The sequence below is a fragment of the Wyeomyia smithii genome, chromosome 3 (assembly GCF_029784165.1).
Source record: "Wyeomyia smithii strain HCP4-BCI-WySm-NY-G18 chromosome 3, ASM2978416v1, whole genome shotgun sequence".
NCBI lineage: Eukaryota > Metazoa > Arthropoda > Insecta > Diptera > Culicidae > Wyeomyia > Wyeomyia smithii.
The window spans coordinates 190,653,254-190,671,873 of NC_073696.1; the positions used below are offsets into that span (position 1 = coordinate 190,653,254).

An 18,620-nucleotide genomic window follows, 5' to 3' on the forward strand; every position below is an offset into this window, starting at 1 on the left:
TGCTCAGCAGTCGGAGACCAGGGGTTTTGCTAGTTGTGTGGGAAAAGTCCTTCAATGATCCACTCCAACATCGCTAGTGATTGCTCTGCCGGGGCTGACGTGCCTCTGGTCTTGGCCGTAAGGGCCCTATAGACGTCACCCCATAGGTTTGTGTCAAAAAGTCTATCGAAACAGACTTCTTGTTTACTGGCTATTGTTACGCTTTAAAGCGTTACGTTAGCAGATTTTAATGCTTCCTGGCACTCCGATTCCAGCACACGAAGGCACACAGTGCGAAGGTTGAGCTTCGCCAAAGCTTCCAACAAGATCCGTCCACCGCAGCATCGACATAAACTGGACCTGTCGGGTTCTTTACACAACCAGCATTAATTTCTCCACTCGAAGCACCTAAAGTAAACATCAGGCTGTTGGAGGATGTCCAACGGTCATAGCAACCAACCGACCTTCAGCTTAGTTTTCTTCGGAGCTTTGTTTTCTTCTGTCGATGGAAGCTTTACGGTGGCAACCTGAGTCCTAGAACGACCCTTTCCGAATTGCCTCTACGGCCACCACCACTCCACATTCCATTCCGAAGGCTTGTGCAATGTCGCACCCTTCGGTAACTTCTTCAAGAATTTTAAAACTGGAAAGTCACCTCTTTGTAAGTAGCTCTCTTCCACTTGGCGTCTCTGCGGAATTCTAGGATCATTTCGCCGGTACGATATCGACGAATGGTCTGAACGTCTTAACCAAAATCCTTCAGCTGGGCGTCGCCTCTCATGGCCTCCTAGACCTTCGAGTACTTATACCCGTCAGTTTTGAGTATATGAGCGCGTAATCCTTGCTCTTCCTCACCTTTCGCGGTTTTCGCGTTTTTCACGCGTTTCCCACTTCTGCCGTTTTCTGTCCACCAGGGTTGTCCATTTTTCATACGAGTGGTGTAACTGTTTTTTCATTCGTGAGTCCAACATTCTCTGTTGCCGGACCAGCCGGTGGGCTTGTCTCGATCAACCTCCTTTTAATGCTCACGGAAGCTTAGTCTCTCGGGGACTGCCTCCCCAGTCAACATTTTCATACGTATAATAATGTTTTGATTCCAATATCCGCACTCATATATATCATACAAACTCGCAATTGATGCACGAAAACAGCATATACGTACTATTTTGGAGGCGATATAGGTACTGAGGAATAATGGTATGCAATTCATTGATATGGGTATTTATATACGATAATATCCGATAGAAAGTGATTTGTTTCACACTGTTTTACAACTCTAAGCTTACAATCGTAAATCGGTAAGACTTCATCATGATATACAATCAAAGATGAATTTCTGCGCATGATAAAAAGCGTGTTATACGATTTTGACTTCGTTGAGCTACATTTGCGATAGTTTTCATACACTGATATACTATTTGTGGTTGACTGGGTCGTTCTGTAAAACAAACCTCGGCGAACGACAATGCGACCGTTTTTGTACATGTCCTTGAGGTTTACCACTCAAGTTAATAGACTGAGCTACATGAGTATAGATAACGCGGTCTTTGAAGACCGTGTTATGGATGACGCGGCCTTCAACTCGACCTCGTTGATTGATTTACCACAGACCTCTAGAGTTAGGTAGACCGTAAAGCCCACAATCAGCGTCCCTGAAGGAAGCTTTAGATTCAACAGTCCGTCATACATGGCATTCCACAATACCAGGGATGGAACCTCCACCGTCTTGGTGACGGAGTGAACAGCATCCACTGTATCCCTAACTTTACGGAAACCGAAGTGGTTGCTTCATAGACCGGGCTCACTCTCTGTTGAGGATTAACCTCTCAAGCAACTTGCCCACTGTGTCTAGCAGACAGATTGGTCCATATGCTCATGAATGGCCCAGGAGCTACCTTCATGGTCGTGGGCCCAGGAGCTACCTTCATGGTCGTTTTAATGGCCAAGTTTGAGATTTCGTCTGGTCCCGGTCCCTTGCTCGCCTTTAGGGTCTTTGCAATCTCAATGAGTTCATCATCCGTAATTCCTACTGCTTTCCCTACCTCTGCGCGGCTGCTGTCACTCATTGTCTGGTGGTAGCGTGGAGAAAGTCCCTCAATGATCCGTTTCAAAATCGCTGGTGATTGCTTTATTTGCTTCGGCAACCACGTATCCCGAACATACTTAATTCGCTTTTTACGCGACTATTTTACGCAAATTTTGGAGTTTTGGAATTCTCGTGTTTTTAAAATAACCGCGAATTTTTCAGGAAGTCTTTTTTCGTTTTCAAATCGTTTGTTATATATGAGCAATTCTCACTGTAACCAGGCCACTAGGTGCACAAGGTAGAAAAAGAATGATTATGCCATTTTTGTTTGATTGAATTGGTTGACCCCTCGGTCACCAAGGGGTGAAATGATTTCTAGAAAAGTGGAAAGATGCGAAAAAAATTAGGTGAGCATCAGTGTTAACCTACCAATTGAACCAATTTCTCGAACGAGGTGTCAAAATATCCAGTGCATTGACTACTACGTTGATTGCGTGAAAGTTCAGTGATGCTCACCTAATTTTTTACTTGCATCTTATATCATTTTTTCTCAGCTTTCCATTGCTGGTCTCAGATCGAAAATTGGTAGTTTCGAACACGGCTAAAATTGCATTTTTCTGATATAATCTGAGATGGCGGCCAAATTCAAGATGGTGGCCAAAATTCTGACTACTCTAAATAAAAGCCCTATCATTCCTTTTTACAGAAAAGTGCTACTTGTAGTAGGTTCCATAACGAATCTCCGAGATATAGCTCAAATAAAACATCAAGAATTGTTGAATTTTCCACTTTTCTAGAAACTATTTCACCCCTTGGCAACCGAGGAGTCAAAAAATTCAATCAAACAAAAATGGCATAATCATTTTTTCTCTATTCCTAGCTAATATGTGCATTCATATCAAATTCGAAAGACCTTGTGTACCTAGTGGCCTGGTTTCAGCGTAAATTGCTCATGTTTAACAATTCTTCCATCATCTCAATTGGGAGTGAAAAGACACTGAGCTTAATTCTGTTACGAAAGTATTTATCAGAAATGATAACAAAATTAGTACAAGTGAAATTTTTGTCACGCGGATTGTGTGTAGAATAAAATTTTGTGTGGTGATAATTTAGGAAAATAATATTTGATTCACGTCATTCATAAACAACAGGGAAAAAATGGTCCAAGATAACTACCTTGAGGAACACCGATTAAATTGAATAATTAAATCCCATTTCATGATTTCATTTTGTCATTAAATCCCATTTTATTATTTTATTTTGTGTCGGCAATCTCGTAATTTACGGTGTCAAAAAAGAAAACTTTCATATCAATATTCCCCAAAGACTATTATTAATAATTAGCAACAGTTCGTTTGCAACCAGTTTTGAGAATGAAAAAAAATGAATTCTTCCTTCACTCGGAATCAAAACGTTTGTTGCTAAAGATAAATTAAAAATTTTGGCAAAAATGCCTTTCTAAATAGAATATAATAAATTAAGTCAACAAAACTGAAGTATCTCGAACATGTATAAAACAATTTTAAAGCTAAGTTAACGCAAAATACTCACTCGCTCCGAATGGCCAGAAATATTTGATGATCCAGATATGTCATCTGCTCCGCGATTTCCAGGGCTGACAATGTCTCAATACTCTCTTTGCTCGGTACCTATAAATAATATGAATTACAAAACAGAAAAAGATTTCTTCCGCTAAAACGCGCATACTAGTGGTGGTGTAAGCAGCGTATCCAGCTGTTGTTTCCCGCTATCGATGTCCTCGCGGCAGAGCAGTCGTAACAGTTGGGATGCAGCTCTATGCTCGGTTGGCAATAGGTTCGGACTACATGTGATATCGTCCAGAAATGCTATCGTCTGCGAGCGCAAAGTTGCATCCTGTTCGAAGTCTTGAAAATGCTTGGACACCCAGTGCCGCAGTACGTTCAGAACGCGCATTGTAGCCGGTGAACTGACAACGGATTCTTTCCGATTCCTAGCTTCCACTTCGGGGGGCTCGTCCCTAGGGTTACTGGAAGCTGAGGTAGCGATTGCGAAAGCCGCCGCTGCCGTTGAGGTGCTACTCCTGAACCATTTATGTCATCGAAACACGAACATGACGAAACGCAACAAGAGAATATATTAATGCAACAGACTTATAGTGGAGACAACAAATCTACCGGAACCGTGTCATTTTCACTGGAAATTGGATGATAAGGTGTTTGGGAAAAAAACGTGCCGTGAAATGATCACTGATGTTGGTGCACTACGGTTTCTCCTTCCAGGTGGTTTAATGTTATTGGTGTGGTGGTAGATGAGTGAGATGGAAGCGCGATAATATCATTTAGTATTTTTGTCAAAAATTAACTTTTATAATTAACATAAGTCGACTAAAAGACGAATACTAGGGGACGCATATCACAGTCATCTTAACTAACTGCAACCTCGCTCACCAGAGCGATTCTCAAAGTCGCCACAAATGTAGCTCTGACTAAGTCATGTGATTGTAAGAAGAGAGCCCTAACTCAAAAAAAAACTTTCGTATTAATTCAACGCACAACTGTCCTGCTCAAATGGTGATGTTTGCCAATAAACATTTAAAATTATGATTTAACCATACACATTCATTCCAAGACACATTCTTCGATTGCTTAAACATGGAACTTCGATCTAGTTTACTTCGAGAGTTTTAACTAAACTACGAGACTTTTCAGTACAGTAAATAGATTTTTTCATCATTTTTTTTTTTGTTATAAATTGGCCTTACATTTGCACACCAGAATAGTAAAAACTAAATCTTACTTTCATTCAAAAGTAACCATGCATGCTAGGATTATGCTCCAGCATCGTTGAATCCAGTTACATCAGGCTGAGCAATTATTCGCAGCCGGGTACATTATTCGACGAAAAATTTCCGAATGGATTTTGCAAACTTCAAACGCGGCAACTTACAGCGGCCGCAAGCTGCCTGCGCTCTGGCATGGCGAACACGTCAACTTGTCATAATTATTTGTCTTTGATTTTACTGCACTACTCCGGTGGCGATAAGAGCGACGACGGCGTTGGGGAAATGTTCGCGAAAATTTCATACTGCGTCAGGAAAAGTTTTCTGCCGCCAATTTGCTTGCTGTGTACACAAGTCGCAAATTTTCTCAGCCATCAGCATTTTAATTGAAGCTTCAAGGGAAATTTTCGATACTGCCGCCCCGTTCTGACGCTTGGGATAAACCCCGTTCGAAGCCGTAGCAAAGGCTGGAAAACTGGCAGACGGTGTTGCCGCAATTTGCGTACAAGGAAAACATTTGCCGAATCAGTAAATTTCGTATTTAATTGCTCTGGTTGACCAAGTTTGCATTAACATTGATGAGACGCCCCTCTTCCGGAACTTGATAAGAAACTACAATGCCGTGTGGTTCAAAATGGCAAAATGTTGCAAGCATCCTTCCCGTGGATGTTGCTTTACTCGCCTGACAACAGCAGCAACTTTATCACTTTCGTAAGATGTGGCGCAAGGGTATGTGCCGTGGATTTACATAAAGTGCACAAACAAGCGCAAAATGTAAATATGTGGTTAGTTTAAATGAAAAGCTTCTGCTTTGGAATAAGCTACCAGCGATTGGAGAGAAACAATATCGAACGGGCTCTCGCCGCAGCTAGCGTGGCCATATTAGCATACCAGAGCAAGGACGTGAGTAATTTGACATTATTAATACTATCAGTTTATCATTTGTCGATCACATAGCAAATTTTCTGTAGGTAAATAAATTACTCTCAATTTAGGAAAAGCTTATCACAAACACAAATTGGAATGTTTTGCCATTATCATGCATAGAGCAGTGAAGTACGCACAGAGCAAAAAGACGCTTTAACTTTTTCGAAACATTCGTGCATAAATTTGCAGCTTTAAAACGTCAGATGATCACACATGTAGACACAAAAGTTTTCGTTTGAAGGGTGCGAAGTTTCCAAGTAAGTTGTGTCCACCTCTATACCTAACCTATAGCTTAAAAGTGTGATTTTCAACAGTAGGCCTGATTTAAACTACTTGAAGGTTAGTAAGGCTTCCACATCAGTCTTTTCCAAAATTTCCTATTTTAAATTTGATTTTACTTTTTAACATTAATTCGTGTTACCTCAAATGACAGGAAAGAAGGAAGTGTTACAACTAGCAATACTCAGAGAGAGAGAGATATGCGGAGAAAATGTTGTGAGCAAAACGAACAAGAAAGGTATTACAATAAAGTACATGTTTATTTTCTTACGTTTTTCTTGCTCTATTGCTAAACAATGAATTAAGAATGCTTCATAATTGCATTATCTTAGTGATTTTCAACCGGAATTACACAAACCTTGTATGTGGTTCACAAAATTATAATCAATTATGGTGAAAGTGTATAAAATTAAACATAAACATATAAATTAACACCTTCCCGGTTTTTCTGATGCACTTTATTATTCCTCAGGACTTCCATCGTCACCACCGAAAATACGAGTCTAAAAACAAGTTAGTCAATAATGCGTTTGAGAAGAAATCTAGCACCTCTGACATGTGAATCCTAGTTGCCAAATCGGCGGTTTTTTTCATCGCTTATCTCTCTCCCTCTGAGGATCTCTAGTTACAACCGTTGTTGCTAGAGGTCAATTTTACCTCTGCATCTCTAACAACTATAACGGAAAAGTACCCTCTTTTTGTCACCGTAATCAGTAACGGATTTTTTTACTTTTACCTTTCCCTCTACACTCCTCTTTTTATATACTTTATTTCTCTTCTTTATCGTGCCTCGTTTGATTGCCCTGCAAAGTATCGAACAATATATTTGCCTGGAGAGCTATTCATTAAACTGTTTGACTTTTTTAGCGTGAGAGAAAGGACAAATAATATGAGAATAAACCCATGCGTAAAAATCCCACTGACAGCGAACGGTCTGATTCTACTAAAATTCGAGCTCATGACCCAGAAAGTCGACATTTTTCGGAAAAAAAAATTCTAGATAGCACCCAGATCTCGACACTACATGCATTTCTAAGACATTTGGCATCAAATTTTTTTTCAATTTCGATGATATCATGAACTAATACCTGTGCATTTTTTTTTTCATAGATCAAAAAGTGGAACTTTGGCCGCTTTAGGGCACGCGTTTCCGTTTTTTTATTCTATTTATTATCAATAAAATAAAGGCTCAATCGCAGAGAGCATAACGGGCCGGAATTTCTGTTGGGGTAGGGAGTAGGGGTTTCCGTTGATTGAGCTGAAATTTTTCATGGAGGCTTTTTTTGAGATGACAAAACGTTTGAGCCCTACTCCTAAGCAAAAATCAAAGGTCACATATTTTTTGCACAAGTCATTGCCGCTCTAATAGACATAACTGGTTGGTGTAGCCTGGCCATTGTTATCATCCGACAATAGCTAAGTGAGAAGGTGCGACGCGATCATTGGCGCATAGACAATGATTCGACGACAGAGGAAATGATTCGCCAATCCGAGCGTCTGTTCACCAAAATCATCTACGTTAAGCTATTTTTTACCAAAACTGTGGCGCTGTCGACGAGCTGAGTACCGGTTTTGTAATACTTGGTAGGATGCGTCAACGCATGATTCGATTGTTGCCAGGATATGTAAACTGAGGATTGAAGGCCGTTTCTTAACTACAGTATCATCATTGTGCATTGCCTTTACAAGGCGAGACCCAAAGACGAGAAGGAAGCGTTCTATGCGCAACTGGAAGAAGTGTATGTCGGCTGCTCTAGAAGAACCATGAAAATTTTCGGCGACATGAATGCTCAAGTAGGACGAGAGGCGATGTACATGGCGGTGGTTGGGCCAAACAGCCTTCACACCGTATCGAACAACAATAGTCAACGGTGCGTAACCTTTACAGCTTCACGTGATATGATAGTTCAAAGTACCTTCTTCCCTCGTCAAGATATCCACAAAGCCACCTAGAGACGACCAACGTACAGAAAACCAAATCGATCACGTTCTAACCGACGGGAGATTCTTTTTCGAAATTACCAACGTTAGCACATACCGCAGTGCGAACATATGTTCTGACCAATATCTAGTATGCATGCACTCAAAACTCTCGACGGTGTATATCACGCGTCAAAGTCGAACACCGCAACTCCAGGGATAAGTCCAGGGATACGCGAGCAGCTAGACGCAGGCTCTCTTAGCACGTAGCACGGCGAATAGAGAAAACAACTGATTTGACGGCGAATCCAAATAGTTAGAATAGGAGAAGAATGCTCTAAGAGAACGGCTCGCGCAGAGACTACGACTCACAAGCCGATATCTCCTGACGAGTGAGCGCGATGTGATCCAAAAGTGGTAATTGTACTACGACGACCATCTTAACGGCAATGTTCAGCAGACGAGATGGAACGGTAATCAAACTAGGAGAACGTGCATCGTGAATATCGTGAGGATTCATGGAGGCCCGCGGACCAGATCTTTGCACTGCAGCAAGTACTTCAGAGATGCCGTGAGTATAGCGACGATGGACAGAGTGTTGTGTACAGTGTATGTTCCGTGGACGCTCTCAAGTCCTTTCGAATCTCGAAGAAGGTTACGGCGGGTAAAGGGTTTTCATGTCTGCTGTTCAACAATGTCAAGAAAATTGTTTTTTAAAAAGAGCGGGAATAGACACGACCGGCTAGTTCCTTGGAATTATGGTACGCAACTTCGGGACGCTGACGGAAACGTACAACAGATTTAAGGCAGAGGCCAATCGGGTCGGACCAGTCATAAATACGTCGAAGACAAACTACATGCAAAGTAGAGGCTCGAGGGTAGACTTTGTTAGCCTTTCACCCCGGATTCAAAATGACGGTGTCGAAATAGAGGTAGTAGATTTGTTGTATTTGGACTCACTAGCGATCGCCGACAACGACACTAGCAGAGAGATAAAAAGACGCATTACAGCCGGCAAACACACTTATTCTGCAGAAAAGTATTCGATCGAAATTTATTCACCTCTCCACAAAGTCAGACAATCTACGAAACACTTATTATTCCGGTATTCCTCTACGGTTATGAAACATGGACCTTGCTCGTGGAGGACCTTACTTGCCTTAGGTGGCTCGTGCTGTATCAAGAAGTTGTCGTCATGTTACTCAGTTTTTTGGCTGTGTTTCGCCAGTTTCCCATGCGTCTCATCACCCGCCAGTCTCCTCCAATCTGGTCGAGCCATCGTGCCCGCTGCACCTCTCTATTTCTGGTGCCGACAGGGTTACTGAAGAAAAGTGATTTCACAGGGTTGTCGTCCGGCATCCTTACGACGTGACCGGCCTCCCGCAATCTGTTAACTCTTGCCAGATGTGCAATGGGGTTCTTTTCAAGTAGCGCGGGCAGCTCGTGGTTCATGCACCGTCGCCATTCCCCGTCGTTTGTCTGTACTCCATCGTAGATAGTCCGCAGCACCTTCCACTCGAAAACTCCAAAGCGTTAGAGCCCTCCGCGAGAAGCGTTGTTATCTCGATACAGTAGAGTGCAACCGGTCTTATCAGGGTTTTGTACAGCGTCAACTTCGTGCGTCGTCGCACTCGACTCGATCGAAGTGTCTTACGAAGTGAAAAGTAGCGAGAATTCCAGCCTGGATGCGACTCTGAATTTTTTTGCTACTGTTATTGTCGGCGGGCATCAGTGACCCCAAATACACGAGCTCGTCGAGCACCTCAAGCTCATCGCCTTCTACAAAACTGGTGAAAATCGTGCCCCTTGTGTCGGTGTCTGCCCTTCGGATCACACTCACAAGGGCGATGTTGAACAGGAAAGTCCATACCCTTGTTGTCGTGCATGGTCTGTCATAGCTGTTCTTGATCGACTATACCATAGGCCGTCATGAAGTCGATGAAGATATGGGGCTTTGTTGTTCTTCCGCTTCCTGATGTCACCAAGAACTCGGGGGCTGGTACTCGTTCATTTGCTGCTGGTGCTCCTAGGTCAGTTCCTGCTCCACTTCTGTTTACTGTATTGGCATTCAGGAGTCTATCGAAGTAATCCTTCCACCTGTTGACTACCTCAATGGCATCCGTTAGAAGGTTCCCATCCGCGTCGTTGCACAAGTCGGCTTACGGCACATAGCCTCTGGGAGACTGGTTTACCTTCCCATAGAACTTCCGCGTATCACTGGCATGGCACAGCTGCTCCAGCTTCTCATGTTCACGATCCTCTTGCTGGCGTTACTTTCGTTTGGGGATCGGGGTCTTGTCGTTCCATGCCCGTTTATAATTGGCCTTGTTCTCTCTCGTTGATCTGCCCAGGTTCGGTTCTTCTCATTCACCGCTGCCTCGCACTCCTCGTCATACCAGCCGTTCCTATCACGCAGTGCTTCCACTCCTAGAGTCGCCGTTGCAGTCTCCGTCCTCGAGAGGCGATGTGCCAAGTAAGGCTGTGCGAAATTTCGAGGTTTCCGAAATTTAACGATAATTTTCTCGAAATTCTACATAAAATAACTAAAATTTATGAATTTTAGGTCAATTTTCTTGTTGATTCTTATTTAAAAAGAAGGTTTAGAGATGTTTAGAGTCTACTTAAGTGAACATTTTTCAAGAAAATGCCGGAAAAGAGAAAACATATAGTAAACCCTAGATTTTTGAAAGTTTTTTTTTTTTTGGTCTGATACTAAGAAGAAACTCGAAACCTAAATAAGACCTTATAACAGCAGAAAAATTGGTTGAGAAACTATAAGTTGATATAATTTGTTTAAAAAATGTGTTCTAAATTTCGATAAATTTCGTTAAATTTCGAGAAACTCGAGATTTCGCGAAATTTCGCACATCCTTAGTGCCAAGCCCCTCCGCCGTGGGTAGTACCGCTTCGAGCTGTTGCACATAGTTCTCCGCAATTTGGGGATCCCGGAGATGCTTGATGTTGAGCCACGGGGTTCAACGATGTCGCACGTGGTAAACGGTCGACAGTTTTGAGCGCAAAGATACCGCACCTAGGTAGTGGTCCGAGCCAATATCCGCACCGCGGTTGGTGCGTACGTTGCTAACGTTTGAAAAGAACCGGGCAACGATGAGAACATGATCAATTTGGTTTGTTGTACGTTGGTTACGTGATCTCCAGGTGGTTTTGTGGATGTGCTTTCGGTGAATGAAGGTACTTCACACTACCAGTCCTGGGGAAGCTGCGAAGTTGACGCATCGCATGACGATCTTGATGTTTCTACGCGAGCAGCCATCATAGAATTTCTCCTGCTGTGCGTAGAACGCTTCATTCCAACATCGGGTCTTCCTTCGTGAGGGCTGTGTCATTAAGGATAGTGTAGTTGTAAAACCGGCCTTTCATTCTCAACAAACACAATCTGTCGCTGAGCGCCTGCCTCTTGATCAAACGACTCTTTATTCTGCCAAGCACTATAAAGCCGGTACCCAGCTCATTGGCACGCGGCTCTTGTAGTAATGTACCCTGCAGCCACAAATCATTCCTTCCTTCTTTTCTTTCCGCCGAAGCTCCTGGAGCACAACGGTTTCGAAGTGACGGGATTCTTGCCACCCAGGGCGTTAAGCGATCTACAGTGCCATGTACCGAGCTTCCAACCGTGGTCCTTATTTTCTCGCCTAGGTCGTTGCCGATTAGTCCGGTCCGTATTCAATTCTTGATTGTTCGTAGTATTTAAATTTTTCGTCATGCTGCCTTACTAGGGCTGCGGAAGCCCAGTCTAGCGACGGGGCTGTCGTTTAGGGTGTAGCTGGCGAGATACCGCATTTCATAATTCCGCCCCTAACAAGGAGAACAGACGCTCAGACAAGCTGTCCTCCTAGGACCAAGCTCCCACCGGTTCATCGATCTTCCATTGGTTACCCTTATCCCAGTCGGTACCACGTGGAGGTAGGTATAGGAGTTGCAGGGCATTCTCTTTTGGACCACACTGGGGTCTATTTTATGCCAACTACTACGAGTGTACTACTGGTGCGCACTCCCCAGCTGTTTAGGACCAGCGTGGGGTTTTCGAGCGGAAGGTGTTGCCTACGTTTTACGGTGGAGAATACGAATGAACCGATCATTGCATCACTATAGTCTATACGGCCGAAATTTGAAGGCTACGGTGAGCTGGGCATGTCGTAAGAATCAGTTAGAATGGTTCTGGAAAACGAATAGCGGTGTCGTGACGTGCAACGTGCACGGTGGACTAACCAAGTCTTCACAGCTTACGCAGCCTACGCAGTGACGATGAGCAGCCATGGATCGAACTCACTGGCGTTGGCTCTTGAATACAGCAAAATCCACACAGGCCTTCGTCTGATTAGTATGGAAAGTGAGTGGTGGTTTTACAATTATTATTCATTGCCGAATCAATCATCGTGCTCTTTCCCATTTTCAGACGAAAGCTTTGGGAATTAAAGTTTACACTAAACTTGAATTTTCGCTCAATTTTTACTTTAATTTCGCACAACGAATGTGTAATTCTACCGTCCGCTTGTAAAACTCAATTAATCATCTTTACTAATAAGCCTACAGCTTTTTATATAAAGTTAAACAATAAACCCGCTATCTAGATGAATAAAGTTACTTTTAATTGATAGGGCATTCAATGGAAAATATGTAAAAAAATTTTTTTTTTTTGCATGTCATTTCCGATTTCGCTGAAACTTCTCTCAGTTGTTACTTTTTGATAAAAAAGTCATTTTATGATATCAATTTTTCATGTAGCCCCACAACTGCGGCTCCAAAAGGGCCTATTCAAAATGGTAACTGATAGATAAAAATGGAAAATGGCTTGTTTGATTGAAATGGTGTCTCCAGCAAAGTTGTAGGTAATAAAATTGCGGTTCTAGAAAAAATATGAACATTGTAAATTTTTTTTCTCTGTGCCATATTTTCCAAATTGTCACAAAATATTAAATATTTTGAGAAGTACCTTTTTTTAATTTTTTTTTTTTTATAAGAAAGGAACAACTGAACAATAATCCACCGATATCTGAAATAATCGATCAACATTAATTTCCGAAGTAGCGTGGACTGTCTCAGATGCAAGACTGATATCGAAACCTGTCTCTGCTCAATCTTTCAGCTTTCGGTTCTCTAAACTTAGATTTACTTGATATAAACACGTACTGTATAAATTGGTTACCTTGTATGTTCGTCTTTTTCTTACAACCTTCTGATAACAGGGTTCGCCATTGAGTTACGCATATTCAATTTCATCAAGGCCAGTATAACAAAGTTCGATTATGGTACAAAAACAGCACGTTGGATTGATATCATGCTCTTAGTGAAAAATTTTCTACATTGTTATGTATAACTAGAAAATAAAACACTCAAAAAAAAGTTCAGAGTGAAAATGTCGAAATACTCAAACGTTCATAACTTTTTGTTTCTCATTTTACCATCACCAAATTTTTGTTAACTATCTGTAGTAGTCCTAAATATTGTCATCTGCAATGTGTAAAAAATTAGATTTTCAAAAGAGGTAATTTTCGAGATATTTAAGATTTTGTGACAGTTTGAAAAATTTGGCACAAAAAAAATTATTTTTTTCAGTGTTTATGATTTTTCTAGAACCACAATTTTGAAATATCATTTTTTTGAAATATCACCAGCAGACACACTAACTTTTAAATACCCACGTCGTCTGGACGTTGTCATTTAGGGGGTTATATACATTTTATGTTTCCAAAAGAACGAAAAAATTTTTATTGCATTATCTTCAAACACAACATCTTGAGAACATTTTCACAAATTTTCATAAAGATCTGAGCAATAGGATGAAAATTAGAGCGATTTGCAGCGCGCCTCGCCGCGGCCGCATAAGCTAACTTGAAACTTTACACGCGATTATCTCGGAATAGTGTTTTCCGAAAAATGACTTTGCCGTGATCCTGATTGCGGGAAAGCTACTAAACCGATTTCCTTCATCTTTTTTTTTTTTTAATTTTCGTTATGAAATTTGCCGGTCCTTGAACGATCGCTTTTTGAAACATTCAGTTACATTTGGCGCAAAAAAAATTAAAATGCAATTTTTAGCGCTCAAAACGTGTATTTTTTGGGAAAAACGTTCCCGTTTGCAATGAAAACAAAATAATCTAGAAGCGATCGTTCAAGGACACGGCACACTTCTAAACAAATGAAATAATATGAGTTTTTTTATTTCGGTTTACTTGCTGAGTCTCTATCAGGATCACCGCAAGGCTCTGCAAAAAAATAGCGTTTCGGGGAAATGGCCATTACTCCAGTAATAATTGGTATATCTCAAAATCAAATGTATTGTTTTGTTGTTGATAAACTGTACTTTCAGAAAAATACCAGTTTGATGTAATGAAAATGGTGCTATGCACTTAAAAACAAATTCAAACTTCCCTCATTTTTCACGACCAAAAAGGTATATAACCCCTTAAAGGAAAGGCCTGACATTCTCTTGTATTCAGTTCAAAGCGTGCTGGCATTTCAGGTAAAAATCCCTTTTTTTATAATTTACTATAGATTCCACACGAATTCCAGCAAAAACATGTTATACGTATGATTGTTTCCTTTTTCCTAACTAGATTTTCAAATACGATTAGCATTATTTGCGAAAGCAAACAAATCTTAACAATTCCTATTACACATGCCCAACAGTGTTAAAACGTTACCATTTGTGATTGGCCACACAAAACAATAAGCTCCCATTTGATTATAAAACGCTTATGTCACAAACGACCTCTAGTATAACAATTTAATGCGGAATCTTGAATAATTCAAGGAAGAAATTTTTTTTTGTTTGAAAATTTGATATAAATTTTGAAGTGAAGAAATTTTAGAAACCATATTGAACAAAAGTCCTGAAAATTGGTTTTTATCCATGCAAGAATTCGGCACAGGTTCCCGGTTTTTTGATTACTTTGCGATGATTCACAACTTCTTCGTATAGACTTTTTCTCGAATATTACTAGTTTTGCATCAGTCAGTTAATTCACCCAACCATCAGCAGCCATCAAATCATTTGTTCGATGGAAAAAAGGGCTGCATCAAGCTCGGAAAAAGTACAACTCAAAATGAATCGCCACCAGCCGTGCGGTTCAATCAAGTGCAACTAAGCCGTCATCATCAACGTTCGCGTAGGCTTGATCCCAGTTCTACCACCAACCCCCACAATCCCACCACACTATGTTCCTAATATCGACAACCGAACGTCGCCAACTGTTAGAGTAGAGACTTACCACAATGGATCGGGTCCCATGCTGTGTTGGTGCAAGGAAAGCGCAATGCATTCCATGGTAATAATTTTGCAACCGTTGAATAAGCAAATCGAAGTGTTATTCCCGCATATGTTCGTGTTGTTATGTTTATTTTTTTCCCATAGCAAGGCAAAAAAGTTGCCAGATTTCATTTCCCGATGTTACACGTGAAATCAGCATGCCATCGTGCGGGAAACAACATGAAATTGTCAGCAGTAAATGATGATGACGGGGGTAGGTTTTCCCAAATTGCGCATCGAGTACGGGTGCGAATAGATGGAAATTTCGAGCCGATAAGAATTTTTTATTACATCCAAGGCGTGGGGATGAAACGCAAAGTGATGGAATCGTGACGTGTTCAGCCGGTAACATTAATAGGAACCGGATGCGTCGTCGATACCGTTTGGTGCACAACACAAACGCATCAGGATGTTGCGAAGATAGCGTCATACGATAAATTTATTTATGACGTTGGAGGCGGTTACCGAACGGCGCAAAATTGCAATTTATTCCATTCGAATGTACGAGTTTTATCGCCAATTTTTATTCATTTCGTGTTATCAAGTTTACATGAGCGTTAGCGATCCGGTATTAATTACAACGGTGACCATACACAGTTGGAGTTATCGATGGACGTGATTTTTCAGGATAGTTGTTCGGTCAGGATCGAATCGGCGGGGTAGTGAAATTTCAATTTATCAGAATGCCACATGCGGGCTCGGAAGTACATTCTCAAGCGTACCCACACACACGCATACACACACAAAACACCCCCGAGGGGAACAACCCATGAAGGACAATCACGCCCATCGCAGCGTACAAATACAAGCACATTCACACGTACCGACACAGAACGATTTTCACAGCAGGCCAAAGGACGACAATAATAAAAAAAATTCAGTAGTGCAAGAGTGAAGTGTGAAAGCGAGACACCGAAGTAGAGTAAAAGTGCAAAATGGGACATAGTGGAGCCAATCGAGAATAGCAGAGAAGGACAATTGGCATTGTTATTGTCAGTGGCGTAGTTGTTAATCACGGTTCGTACATTCGGACGAGGATATGTCACATGATAGGACACGATTAGCAACAACCCGCAGGGAAACATGGAGTGATAAATCATTCATTTGGGCGCGAGAGCATGATTTTGATTTCCATAGCCGATTAGTGTTATTTTTTTCGCATATGTCATCATCGTTCCGCCGTTAGGACAGATCACACAGTTTATTCCACGCACGCATTCCACGACACATTGAGGCAGGGTGCAAAAAAAGAACACAAGAAAATGTTCAAACATGGCAAAACGGTTGATGATAAAGCGGGTTTTTCGTTTTAGTGGTCCAATGACGAGAAAAATGAATAGAGAGACAGTATTGTACAAGCACACAAGAGGTTTTTAGTGGTGATTGCGCACGTTTAGAGGTATTCAATAGGAACATTTAACGCATACGTGAGTACAAAATTTCGGCATCATTACACAATCATGGTTATGTCGTTTTTGGTGATGGTGGCGATTTGTCAGAGACATTTCATGGCGTTCATTCAATGCACAAATTTAGGAAGACGTAAACATCCACAGCAATTCACGTTTGAAGGAAAGCAGAAAAGAAGAAAAAAGAACGAGAAAAAATACTGCATGAACACATAGGTTTGCTTCTGTAACCAGTAACAAGTGTAGAGTTAGTCCAAATATATATATGTAGTGTTGATAGAAAGACCATAAAAAAATAAACGGGAAACGCCAGCTTCCGGAACACTAAACGGTTGCATTGTTGGAGACTGAATTGAGTGCTAGTGAAGAAAGGCTGAGTTTCGTTTATGTTGTCAATAAAACCATCCGATGAACACTTTCATGATACCTAAAAATTAACTGTGACTGTTAGATTCAAAACAGCTGCAGCGCTTTGCTACTTCTCACTGTAGAATTCAGTAGATAATAAGTATTTGTTTCCACGCATCAAATTCATATCCCATTCAGATCATGAGAACGCACGACGATCGATTCAACCCACAGCAGTGCAAGTTATACCAAAAGCCATGCGTTCACATCAACGAACGAGTCGAATCTCCCGAGGTATTTGATTCTCATCAAATAAAACTCACATGCATGCACAAGCATTTCCGCACAGTCGATATCCACTAATCAATGCAAACTTCGTAAAATATGTCGAATGATTTCAATTAATTCTATCCAATTACCGGAACAAATGCTAGAAATTTTCTCTAAACATCAAAGGTTCCATTCAACGAACGTTTCGATTGAAATCGACTGAATAAAAAATGTCATTTCCCCGTCGACGACAGCCAAGGCTCACGTGCTGCTTGCTGACGGTTGGTCACAGATTTTTAATCGAAATGCATAAGCAAGTGCAATCTGGTTCCGTTATTCATCCGCCATCGGAACATTTGCTCTTTCGTTTCCGTACCATTTGAGCGATAATACTTCGTGTCACTGTCGGCTTGATGCAACAGCAGGGAGGTTTCATACAATTGCGAATGTTCGAAAATATTGAAATATTGAAATTTCATTCCTTTGAATAGCAATATTTTAGCCCAAAGTACGGGACACAACATTACTGTAGCTCACTCGATCCATCTAAACGTATTGCAGGTTAGTGATGTATGTTTCCGACAGTATTATGGGATGTATCATGCATAGAGGATGATTTGAAATAATGCCTCTACTGGGCTGGTCAGGTATGTTCTGCCACAATGACCAGGTAAACGAAGGTACACTACATCGTTTGTTTGGGGCATATTCAATATCAAAAATATATTCCGGCGGGGAGCGAAAGGAATGTCACTTGTTTGGACGTGGCGAGGAATTACGTTCAAAGCCATGGGGTGTGCTGTCCTCGATTTTTGGTAAGTGGACCAGCCACGTCATTCAAATTTTGGTCACTGTTCCGTGTGGTGAGCTCCCGCAGCATGTAGATAAATTTAATGAATGCGATACGGAAGGAAGTGACGCCACAGCACGATTCGCTTTGCTGTTCCGGTTCAGTTAACAATGAACCAAACTCCCACCCATCGGTGAACTACAATGCGTAGTCTAGGGTTTCATTTAATTTTGGACATTTGGAACTAGTGCTTTGTTGTGTTGTGAAACCGGGCGCTGATAAAGTTTCACTGCTGGCATATGGTTTTAATCAGAATGGCTCCATAGGTTTCGTTTAGGTGAATTGCGTGTGGTTTCCGAAAATTAAATTACGAAAGCTGACGCTGTTAAATCACTACAAAGCAATTAAAATATCCTTTATATCAAACTATGTTGTTATTTTAATCAAGTTTACGAAATCATTGTAAATTATGGAAAATAAATGATAACCGATCATTCTGCAAAGAAGTGCAATGAACTTTTGCTAATACTCGCACTCAGCGGGATAAAAGGCTCAGACTTGCATTGTATAAACGTTGCGTGCATAACACAAAAACACATAAATTACAAATACGTTATTGCTTGTTAATAGTTTAGTTTAGG

General features: G+C 41.3%; 1 protein-coding gene across 8 annotated transcripts in view; it reads right to left on the bottom strand.

The window, feature by feature from the left end:
* The window catches only part of LOC129733224 (ras-specific guanine nucleotide-releasing factor 2-like), a 502,518-nt gene that overhangs the window by 260,655 nt on the left and 223,243 nt on the right, over positions 1-18,620 (bottom strand). For 6 of the 8 annotated variants that reach the window (XM_055694893.1, XM_055694895.1, XM_055694896.1 and 3 more), the window contains 3 exons: positions 15,125-15,145; positions 3,713-4,067; positions 3,557-3,654 (listed from right to left, as the gene is read on the bottom strand). In XM_055694893.1, the coding sequence (XP_055550868.1) occupies positions 3,557-3,654; positions 3,713-4,067; positions 15,125-15,145 (474 nt within the window). The remainder of the gene's footprint in view (positions 1-3,556; positions 3,655-3,712; positions 4,068-15,124; positions 15,146-18,620) is intronic. The other 2 variants (XM_055694900.1, XM_055694898.1) reach the window with 1 other exon arrangement.